Below are 12143 nucleotides of genomic sequence, written 5' to 3' on the forward strand. Positions count from 1 at the left end.
CCTGGTGCCAGAAATAACAGTCATTGCAAGGCTGTGTCTTAGTTTAATTGTCTTTGATTGCACTGTTTTACATCGGTTGTGCTGCTATGGTTCCCTGTACAGTAATCAGGGCCCTTTGCCTGAAGTGGTTTATACATTTGATAAATAAATAGCAATTGTTTGGTTAAAAAGTTACCCCTGACCCCAAGTCAGCTCCATAGGTGAGGCTGGACTCAACTTAGGTTTCTCTGCTGCTAGTCCAGCATCCCACGTTGGAACTGTAACGGGTGGGATGTCCACAGCAATTCACACTCATCAAGCGCTCCAGATGAGGAATGAATGAAACAGGCTGTTGACAGCAGATTGGCTGCAACACAGATTTTGTTGCTCTTTTAAAGGAAAGAGACTTTTCTTCTAGAAAAGGACCGCCTCAAATAAATGTGGTTTAGGATCCAATCTGGGCCAGAGGTTTAGCCTTCCGAGCTTCCAGACTCCTGCTGGAGCCCATCCTCAGGGAACTTCTCTCTCACCAGAATGTCTGCTTTGGGCTATTCTATGAGCCAAGGATTTGACAGCACAAGGAAACAAGAGCCAACGACTTAATAATCAGCCACCAACACCCCAATCAACAAGTAAAAAGCCACACACAACCAGGCACCACATAAATACTATGCCTAGAATAGCTCAGAGTACATGTATTCTGCTAGAGAGAAGTTCCCTGAGGATGGGCACAAGTCTGAAAGCTCAGAAGACTAAACCTGTGACCGACCCAGATTGGATCCTGGGACATGCATATTCGCCTTCATTCATGGTTTAGTTTGGTTAATTTCCAGTAGCAAATGTCCCACTCTGATATCCTTTTATGACGTTAAGTGCAAGTACCTCTTCTACTTAAAATCCAAGGAAGGAAAAACAATCTTACCTAGGGAAAATATTTCCCAAAGCAGCACACCAAAGGACCAGACATCACTCTGAGTTGTGTAGATTTTGTCAAAAATTGCTTCTGGAGCCATCCATTTCAGGGGCAGCCTGGCCTGGGAAAGGAAAGAAGTACAAAGTTGCTCTGTGTATCCAAGACGGATAGTTGGGCCAGTGTCCATTGTGGTGTGTTACAGTGCAAACTCAACCCCTTCCGTACTTGCTTGTGACATTGTGATGCAAGTAAAAAAAAAAGACGGACCTTTTGTTGCAATGTTGGGATGCACATTGTGCCATTTTAGATGGTATCCTCACGGTTAGGAAAGAAGACTTAGTTGTGTTACCAATTTTAACTGGATATTAAATACATTGATCAAAGCATGTGCATCCTATTCAATATCACAAGGGTGGGGGAGATGGGGAGCAGGGATGAATAACATTTCTGATTAATGCCGTCAAAGGAGGTCAGATATCAGGGCCCAAGAATCCAGAACGACACATAGAGTTATTTATGAGTAGTTTCCCTTATTGTTCTCCACCTATAGTCAGAACCTTGCCAGACTAAAGCAACTATCTGCATAGCTACAAAAATACTATGGGGCTGCTAGAGAGGAACCATTTCAACCCTCTTCCTGCTGATCACATTTTCCAAGCTCCTCTGCCTCTTTGCTCCATGGAAATCAACCCCTCCCTCCTGGGAACCCAGACCACATTCCACTACATAAAGGGCGCAACTGGGAAAAGCGTCTTATGGCACCCAACCCCATACTTACATCTCCTTTCCGCACATAATCAGGATCTTTGTATATATCTCTGGCCAATCCAAAATCACAAATCTTCACCACGTTGTTTTGAGAAAGAAGAATGTTCCTGGCTGCCAAATCTCTATGAATGCACTGGAATGAAAACAGAAACACAAGGAACTCAGGAGGGAAAAAATAACTTTCATCTATTACCAAGGAGATTTTCTGTGTGGGATGGTGGTCTGAAAAATCTGAAGATGGGAGTCCTGGTCATTTTTCACAGGTGCCACAGATAAAAAGGCATATGCTGGGATCCCACACTTGTGGACACCTCCCTAGATGTCCCTGTTCGTTTCTGCAGTTTAAAGTTCTCCAGTGTCTTATGACATCTTAGAGAACTTAAGGGGGACCATTAGGAAAATTTTGACTATGGATTTGTGGAATATCATCTACTGTGTATATGAAACAGTCCAGGTTTAATTGTTGTGGTACACCTTGACTCTTAATGGGGTGGTTGGATACTGTGGAACAAGTTGGTTAGGATCAGGCCTACCTACATTTGTGTGTTATTTTTTGTGTAATTTTTAGCACTTGCTTGATTTTTGAACCCCCATGAAGCTCAAAAACCTTTCCAAGCAACGAATACTTTCAAGGGCTCCTTTGCTACCTCCATATAAAACAGGATTGCATTTTGCTAATTAAATTGTTATCACAACTTCTGAATCTTATAACATTAGATCCAGCTGATGGTTATACAAATACGTTTCCCCAACACTTATTAGTTCTTGTCTGAATCTAAAGAATAGAACTCCATCAGTTCTATGGCTGCTTTGTTGAAATGTTGGATGGCATTAAAAAAGATTACTCATGATGATAAAGCACTAGAAATAACAAGAGGAAAATCAGGATCATGCCCAAAATGGTTCTGGATGATGATTGGCTGGATTGATATGTAATATCCCAATAAATGAATATGTAATGACTGAAATGAGGTCCCAACCCATTTTAGTTTAGGCTGGTATAGTGTTTCTCAACTTGGCATCTTTCAAGATGTATAGACTTCACTGTCCCAGATTTCCTAGTCAACATTCCTGTTGCTTGGAATTCTGAGAATTGAGATCCATACAGCTGGAATTTTGTGATGTTCAGGAAAGACTAATTTAACTTGTTATGTGAACCCAAGCCATATTTTTTGATACCTCTTGCAACAAGACTTACTTTTCTTGAGGCCAGGAACTCCATTCCTTTAGCCACCTGGAAGCTGTAGCAAATCAGGTCCTCCAAAGTCAGAGGTCGCTTATAAAGATCTTCAGCGTCTAGGAGAAAGTAAGGGATGATCTGAGCCAGAGGTGCAAAGGGATATTTTTGCTCACCTACATAAGATGGCCAGAGCTCTGTGCTGAGGTTCCTTCCAGCCCTATGACTGTATGTGTCCACAAACAGGCTAATATAGCAAGACTGAAAGCTACATAATCAGATGACTCATCTTTGTTAAGAACATTGCTAAGAGGAAGCGGAGGTTTTTCCCCAAACTCCTCACACATTTGCAGATGGAGTAATCCTGGTGTAGACCAGAAGGGGACAGATCTCCAAAACTGGAAATCCAAAGAGACCAGAAAGTGGGCAAACTTTCTGGAAATGGGAAAGAGTTCAGAGAAGAGCAACAAAGATGATGGGGTGTGGGGGGTGTGGGGGGCTGGAAGCTAAAACATATGAACAACAGTTACAAGAATTGGATATGGCTAATCTAATGAAAAGAAGGACTAGGAGTGACATAATAGCAATCTTCCAATATTTGAGGGACTCCTAGAAAGATGAGGGGGTCAAACTATTTTCCAAAGCACCTCTCTGATGGCATGCGAGCCGTTGCCCCAGTTTATCTCTGCTGAGCACGCATGCATGCCTCCCACCAGCCAGCTGGTCTTTGGGTCTCTGCCACGCGTGCATGGGGTGGGGTGATTGCGTGGGGTGCGCACACACATGCATGGGGGGCAGGGTGCGTGCAGGGGGGCCATGCACACATGCGTGGGGGGCAGGGCACGGGGGGGCATGTGCACATGCACGGGGTGGGGCACATGCGTTGGGCCACACGCGCATTGCATTGTATGACAAAATCGCCCAGATCCGGGGGGATTTGGACTCTGACTGGGTAGATCAGGGCAGGGTGACGAGGAATAGTCTTGAGAATGTTATCTGGGAGGAGTTTGATGCTGTGACTCCTGATGATGTGGACAGGATTTTGGGGAGACTTAGTGCGGCCACATGTTTACTGGACCCGTGTCCCTCCTGGTTGGTACTGGCTTCCCGGGAGGTTACACGAGGCTGGCTCCAGGGTGTTATCAACGCTTCGTTGAGTGAGGGTTACTTCCCCACCGCCTTGAAAGAGGCGGTGGTGAGGCCTCTCCTCAAGAAGCCGTCCCTGGATCCGGCAATATTGGCCAACTATCGTCCTGTCTCCAACCTTCGCTTTATGGCGAAGGTTGTTGAGAGTGTGGTCGCACGACAGTTTCCGCAATTCCTGGAGGAAACATCTTATCTAGATCCGTTCCAGTCGGGTTTCAGGTCTGGGCACAGCACAGAAACGGCATTGGTCGCGTTGGTTGATGATCTCTGGAGGGCTCGGGACAGGGGTTGTTCCTCTGTTCTGGTCCTGTTAGACCTCTCAGCGGCTTTTGATACCATCGACCATGGTATCATGCTGCACCGGCTGGAAGAGTTGGGGGTGGGAGGCACCGTGTTGCGGTGGTTCTCCTCCTTTCTCTCCGACCGGTCGCAGTTTGTGTTGGCAGGGGGGCAGAGGTCGACCTCGAGGCCTCTCATTTGTGGAGTGCCGCAGGGATCGGTCCTCTCGCCCCTTCTGTTCAACATTTATGTGAAGCCGCTGGGTGAGATCATCCGTGGCTTTGGGGTGAGATACCACCAGTACGCTGATGACACCCAGCTGTACATCTCCACCCCAGGCCACCCCAACGATGCCCTTGAAGTGATGTCCCAGTGCCTGGAGGCTGTACGGGTCTGGATGGGGAGGAACAGGCTCAAGCTCAACCCTTCCAAGACTGAGTGGCTGTGGCTCCCGGCATCCCGATATAGTCAGTTGACTCCATCACTGACTATTGGGGGCGAGTCATTGGCCCCCACAGAGAGGGCTCGCAATCTGGGAGTCCTCCTGGATATGCAGCTGTCCTTGGAGGAACATCTGACGGCTGTAACCAGGGGGACCTTTTGTCAGGTTCGCCTGATTCGCCAGTTGCGGCCCTTTCTTGATCGGGATTCCCTGTGCACAGTCACTCATGCCCTCGTCACCTCTCGCCTTGACTACTGCAACGCTCTCTACATGGGGCTCCCCTTGAGGAGCACCCGGAGGCTCCAGCTGGTCCAGAACGCAGCAGCGCGGGTAGTGACGGGAGCAGCATGGCGCTCCCATGTAACACCGCTCCTGCGCGAGCTGCACTGGCTCCCAGTTGTCTTCCGGGTGCGCTTCAAGGTGTTGGTTATCACCTTTAAAGCGCTCCATGGCATAGGGCCTAGCTATCTGCGAGACCGCCTGCTGCTACCGACGACCTCCCAGCGACCCGTGCGCTCCCACAGAGAGGGCCTCCTCGGGGTGCCATCAGCCAAACAATGCAGGCTGGTGACCCCCAGGGGGAGGGCCTTCTCTGTGGGGGCACCTACCCTCTGGAATCAGCTCCCCCCAGAGATAAGGAGAATCCAAGACCTCAGTGCCTTCCGTCGCGCCCTTAAAACCCATTTATTTAAACAAGCCGGGCTGGCTTAAGATGAAATTTTTAACTGTTTTTAAATGTTTTAAACGTTTTTAATTGGTAAATGAGTTTTAATTGGGCCAAATTTATATATCTTTTAATTGTTTTTAATATTTGTTCTGCATGTTTTTTAATCTGGCTGTACACCGCCCTGAGTCCTTAGGGAGAAGGGCGGTATAGAAATCCAATATAAAATAAATAAAATAAAATAAATAAATAAATTTTGGGAGTTTGGATGCACACGCATTCGCACACATGTGCATGCGCTTTGGGCACTCGATCTGGAAAAGGTTAGCCATCACTGGTATAGGGTTTCCTGCTCCAGCAGGGGGTTGGACCTCCAAGATCCCTTCCAACTCTATTATTCTATGTTCAATGAGCTGGTAAATGTTCACTGACCTTCTTCTTCTGAATCAGAATCTGTGTAACTCTTGTCTTCAATGAATCCAGAGCTAGCAGAGCTACCTGTGCTGGCTACGCTTTCAAGACGCCTCTTAATTAGCTCTGTTAAGTCACTGATTGAGTCCTTCAATCCTTTCTCTGAGCAGTCTGAATTTTCTAGTGGCTAGGGAAGAAAAAGACCTCTTAAAAAAGCCAGTTATTACTCCTTGGCCGGGTTCAAACAACATGCTAAACAGGAGACTTAGTTTTACAAAAGAGAGTGGCTGTTTTTGCATAACATGCTGCCTCCATTTAAGTGAATCGTGGTTTGCTTATTGCTCATAAATTAAACTAGCACCACATTACCCCATCTTCAAACGACACTATCCATTTTTGTTGATAATGTTTTTGTTTGTTAGCTACAACTTAATTAGGCATGAGTGCAAAAAGATAAATTTTCCATTTTGAGTAGAAGTCTTCCAAGTGTCTAAGAAATGACATAGATGGTTAGATTTGGCCCCTGTAACACCACTGTTCTGTGAGATGCATTGGTTGCCAGTATGCTTCTGGGTGCAATTCAAGGTATTGGTGATCACCTTTAAACCTAGCATGGGTCTAGGCTACTTGATTAACCTGCCCCACCTGTGTTGGCAGAGGAAGCATGCTCTGGGATCCATCAGCCCAATTATTCCAGCTGGCGGATTCCAGGAGAAGGGCCTTGTCTCCCTTTGTGGGGTCCTTGGTACTGTCTGAGCTTCCTTGTTTTCTTGCAGACGTTCCATTACCTTAACTAGGTAACATCATCAGTGCTAGTAAGGAGTGCTGTTTGCTGTCCATTTATATTCTGGTTTCTTGCCTGTCTGTGTGGGTTGGGGCAATCTTGGAGATTCTTTGGTTGGGCCCTTTACTGATGGCTCTTTGGCAGTTTCTTGATTGGGGTGTTGCTTACTTGATGGTTGGTCTGAAGTTAACAGAGTTAATCTATGCTAATCTGAATACTGATTATTGATGGAGAGGTACTGGAGTCTTTTTGTTCTCTTTTGGGCTGGTTGACAGGCTTCCAGAAATTCCCTGGCATTTTTGGACTTGGCCTGGTCTAGGATGGTCACATTTTCCCAACTGAAACTATGGTTAAATCTGTTTATATGTTGTGAAATTAAAGAATTTTCATCATGTCTTCTGGCTGTCAATTGATGTTCATGGATGTGTCTCTCCCTTTGTGCCTGCCCTACAGAACATCTCGCACTCCCCAGTGTGAGGTTGACGCTGATCCTCATAACTTTGCATAAGAGCCTAAAGACCTGGCTCTGCCAGTTAGCTTGGGGCCTCAATGGGAAAGCATCACAATGCAGGTGATTGTGTCAAGTGCCAGGGAAATCAGGAGATAAGTTCAAATGGGTATAAACATTTATTGCAAGCTTAAGCTCTGAATCTGAACTACTAACAGTCCAAGAAAATTGGCAGTAGATAAGAGTCAAAGGAATTCAAGGTGAGCTGGACTAAGATCTCTTGTGGTCGAGAAGGGATTCAAGACTGATGATGCATTTGACCCCCTCTCCCGGGCTCAGCCTGGTCATCTCCTACATGTTGATTGATTAACATCAGATGCCACTTCCCCTCATTCTGCTTCTGCCCTCCACATCTTTTCATTGTGCTGTAGGATTTGACTTTTGCACTAACTTATTTATGTTTTTAGTTTATATACAGGTAGTATATAAACTAAAAACACTTACACCACAATTGAGCCCAAAATTTATGTTGTTAAGTGAGAAATTTGTTAAGTGAGTTTTGCCCCATTTTACCACTTTTCTCACCACATTTGTTAAGTGAATCACTGCAGTTATTAAATAAGTAACACGGCCATTAAGTGAATCTAGTTTCCCCATTGACTTTGCTTGTCAGAAGGTCACAAAAGGGGATCACATGACTCTGGGACACTGCAACCGTCATAAATGTGAGTCACCTGTCAAGCATCTGAATGTAAATCATGTGACCATGGGGATGCTGCAATGGTCATAAGTGTGAAAAATGGTCATAAGTGTGAAAAATGGTCATAAGTCACTTTTTTCAGTGCCACAGTAACTTCAAACAGTCACTAAATGAACAGTTGTAAGTTGAGGATTACCTGTAGTTTTTATCTTTTACGATTGTAAGATGCCCAGAGTTATCTTGAGGTAAGATGGGTGGCCAATAGCTTTTACAAATAAATAAATTTACTCAGATCTAATCCCCATTTGGACCAGAAATGAAATAAAACCTTTTTCTGTCTGAAGTTTTTAAAGGATCAAAAAAACTGGGGCACATGTCTTACCTTGCATACAATGAAATCACCTCGTTTTCCCCGCAGGTAATTAGAGAGATTTCCATACTTGCAATATTCTACAATGACCATCAGAGGACCTGCAGACAGGATCAAAACAAAGTTTATGAAATGATAACACATGGGAACATTGTAGGAATAAGCAAAAGCAAGTAAACATCTCTCTTGCAAACACAGAAGAAAATGGGCAATGGATAAAAGAAGAATGAATCCAGGGTCAGAAAACTGGGGCCAGGAAGTGAGAAACGAACACTGGCTACTGGCCATATTTTCTGTTTAATGGGACAGACACCAGCTCTTACTCGCTGATGGGTGTTTGTGCAGATGTTACACCCCTCCCTGCTATCCCTGTTAGCGATCTAAGGTCTTACAGTTTGTCTCTCCATCCTTCTGAACATGCCTCCTTGCCCCACAAACAGCAGTTATCTGATTAATTAGCACCATTAGTTGCCATCAAAGACATCGCCGTTTCCATTAATCAAGAGACTAACGTCAGAGCTTGGCCCAGATATGAGAGCTATTTAGCTTCAGCCATTACCGACTTGGTTGCTGACTTTCCCACATCAAACCATGCTGAAGTCAATCTGAAGAACCAATACAATGGAATGTTATGTAGAAAGATGCACAGGTTAAGGATCATGGGTTCTTGAAACGAGGTGGTCAATGAAATGGTCAAAAAGAACAAGCTCTGCCTCTTTGGGGCACACCTGCAACATCACAACGCACATTCAGAAGGATTGATCCTTGCATTGCAGTGGCACAATGGTGAATATTTATAGCGCAGGGTTGAAATGAGGGGTTTTTGGTGCTCTCTGAGCTTGACTGTTTCTTGCAGGGCTTTCATTACCCAAGCTAGGTAACATCATCAGTGCTAGAAGGGAGTGGAGCTTGCAGAATGGAGGAGAAAGAGAGAAGAATTGTAAGAGCTTTGGTGCTTTCTGAGCAAAATTATTTTTTTCCTGGACTTTTCGTTTCCCAAATTAGGTAATATCATCAGTGCAAGTCCCATTCCTTTCTAGCACTGATGATATTACCCATCCGCAAGAAAACAACCGAGCTCCAAGGATGAAGGTGTGATGGTGCTGGCCCTCCTCCCTCAGATGCCATTGCCGAAGGTGAAATCTGCTCCCAAGCACCTTGAATCCAGCACCAACCTTCAGTTGTTGTCAGGTTGTTTGCTTATTTGTGAGGAGCAATTCATTACAAATGTAAAGATGATATCAAATGAATATAATCTATTTTTGTTTTCATTTTGGTCCCTTTATAATTGTTCTTGACTTGTCACAGTGTTAAAAATGTTGTTTTTAACCCTCTCAATATTGGACTTGGGCAACTTGGTTAAAACTCAATCTGACTTTGAGCTAGTCACTTCTCATAGCTTAATTTATTATGTAAATAATAAAGGGTAAAATGGGTGGAGGTGGGAAAGGAGCATGCTGAGCTCTTGGGAAACAACTGAGATATAAATATAATCCTCTTCTCTTCTCTTCTCTTCTCTTCTCTTCTCTTCTCTTCTCTTCTCTTCTCTTCTCTTCTCCTCTTCTCTCCTCTCCTCTCCTCTCCTCTCTTCTCTTCTCTTCTCCCCTCCCCTCCCCTCCCCTCCTTCTCATCTTGACAAGAACTTGCTTTTTCAACAGTGGTCAGCAGAGATCCAATAACCCCCTTGGTGATGCCAAGATCAAAGCTAACATGTATTCATTCTTTCATTTATTTATTTCTGTACTGCCTTGGAACATCATGACTCAGGGTGGTTTACATAATAAATCAAAGCAAATCAAATGCAACTAGAGTTACAAAGGCAACTCAGGTTTACCATCTGCCCCAAAACCCTTTTTGAGGAAGGGGTTTCTTTTCTTTACAGAAAGCAAGCAAAGTGGTGGGTCACCTCTATTCTAATAGTAAAAGGACCTTCTACAATGGGGTCATCCGGGCTGAGAATCTTCCTATCCCTGTGCTATCAAGAAGACTTAAATATCCTTTTTTGGTGTTTTCAAGTCAATCCTGATTCCTAGTGACTGCTTGGACTAGACCCTGAAGTTTTCTTGCCAAGTTTTCAGAGGTGGTTTGCTATTGTCTCCTTCTTAGAGTCGAGAGAAAGTGACTGGAGCAATGTCACCCAACTGGCTTTGTACCTAAGACAGGAAAAAAACGCATAGTCGCCCGGTTTCTAGTCTGATGCCTTAAGCTCTATACCAAATTCAATCCTCAAATTATAGCTGTCATTAACTATATGGAAGTTAAAGAAATGACAGCAGGTAGCAGCCAGGAAATCCTGCCAGGAAACCCTCCTATGTAGCTTAGATTAGGAAGTCCAAAAAAAGTTGATGGCAAATCCTATCCATATGGTTGCCAACAAAGTAACATGGCCATATCCATCTCTTCAAAATGTTCAAGTTCAACTGCAGAGTTAACTATTTATTTACTAAATTCGTATAATGCCCAAATCCCAGCAAATTGTTTTTTTCTATTTTATCTTTATCATACCCAATCAATATTTCAAAGGGGGATCTGGAGTCACACTGTAGTTGTATGGGAATGGATCAATCATAATAAAGCTGGAAGGGAGGTCTTCTAATCCAACCTCCTGATCAATCAGGAGACCCTATACAATTTGAGACAAATGGTTGTCCAGTCTCTTCTTAAAAGCCTCCAGTGATGATACACCCATAACGTCTGATGGCAAGTCATTCCACTGATTAATTATTCTCCCTATTAGGAAATATCTCCTTCGTTCTAGGTTGCTTCTCTCCTTGGTTAGTTTCCATCCAATTGCTTCTTGTCCTGCCTTCTGGTGCTTTGGAAAATAGGTTGACCCCTCTTCTTTGTGGCAGCCCCTCAAATATTGGAATATTGCTAACAGCCCACCTGTTTGCCCACATGTTGCAAAATTTTCTTCTTGGTTTTCTTCTTATAGAAGAAAAAAACTTCTTTAAATCATGTGATGATATTTTTTTTTTGCCATTAGCAAGTTGTCCATTATCATGGACATCCGAGGTGTCCAGCCTGAGCCCTAAGTCTGCACATGAACCCTGAACCTGCAAAGTCTGTGGCCAAATTGGAATTTAAAATGTGATAGGAAGGAAAATGATTAAATGCATCCCCGGAGAATCATTTCCACATAACCATCAAATCTAGTTTATGTTCCTTTCCTATTGTCTATTGCAGAATGCATCTTGCATTGCATAAGCCAAGTGCAGCCCAACGCATAGAAAAAAACCATGCTTACCTTAACTACCTCATATTTTGATTCTTATTTCCTTGGTTTACTCTATTTCCTCCCTTGCATTTACCCTATTTTGCTTTTTGAATGTAACTTATATAAATTCAGTGCCAATTGTTTCCTAATGTAGTGATTTTAGTAGAACTGCATTTAATACTAATCTTCGGTGCTCACCTTCTTCTATTTTGGCCAATCAAAATCCATGGTAACTACTGCTTTCTTTCTTTCCCTGTTTTTCTAATTGTTTTGCATGGACATTAAAGTAATTTTCCTCCATTCTAAATCTTTTGAGTGAAACTCACCAATGAGACCAACATCATGACTTTAATTAAACATATCCTGCACAGATTTTGGGAATGCCCCAAGGATTCTTCTTTGTGATGGCAAGAAGAAGGAGAAAACAAGATTTTGGAAATCCCCCCCTCCCCCCAAGTTTCAGCTGAGGCTTCTCAAATAAAGTATCTTGGTTCCATATCCTATCATATCTTGGTGTGCAGAGAAGAGCAACAAAGATGAACAGGGGTCTGGAGGCTAAATCATATGATGAAAGAGAAGGATTAGGGCTGACATTATGATTTCCAGTACTGTCACAGAGAAGACGGGATTGACATATTCTCCAAAGTACCTGAGGTCAGGACAAGAAGCAATGGGTAGAAGATCATTAAAGAAAGATCCAACCTAGAACTAAGGAGAAATTTTCTGACAGTGAGAACAATTAATCAGTGGAACGGCTTGCCACCAGAAGTTGTGGGTGCTCCATCATTGGAGGTCTTTAAGAAGAGACTGGACAGACTGTTTGTGTGGAATGTTATAGTGTCTCC

At 43.8% G+C, this 12143-nt stretch overlaps 1 protein-coding gene across 4 annotated transcripts in view; it reads right to left on the reverse strand.

Annotated features, from left to right (window-relative positions):
* LOC117675990 (vascular endothelial growth factor receptor kdr-like) overlaps positions 1-12143 on the reverse strand; it is a 197098-nt gene that overhangs the window by 32709 nt on the left and 152246 nt on the right. For all 4 annotated transcript variants that reach the window (XM_034435095.3, XM_034435094.3, XM_087877452.1 and 1 more), the window contains 5 exons: positions 8094-8182; positions 5801-5966; positions 2859-2956; positions 1671-1793; positions 902-1013 (listed from right to left, as the gene is read on the reverse strand). In XM_034435095.3, coding sequence (XP_034290986.2) covers positions 902-1013; positions 1671-1793; positions 2859-2956; positions 5801-5966; positions 8094-8182 — 588 coding nt within the window. The remainder of the gene's footprint in view (positions 1-901; positions 1014-1670; positions 1794-2858; positions 2957-5800; positions 5967-8093; positions 8183-12143) is intronic.

Source organism: Pantherophis guttatus, chromosome 12 (assembly GCF_059756535.1).
Source record: "Pantherophis guttatus breed Tessera chromosome 12, ASM5975653v1, whole genome shotgun sequence".
In the NCBI taxonomy this organism is placed as follows: Eukaryota; Metazoa; Chordata; class Lepidosauria; order Squamata; family Colubridae; genus Pantherophis; species Pantherophis guttatus.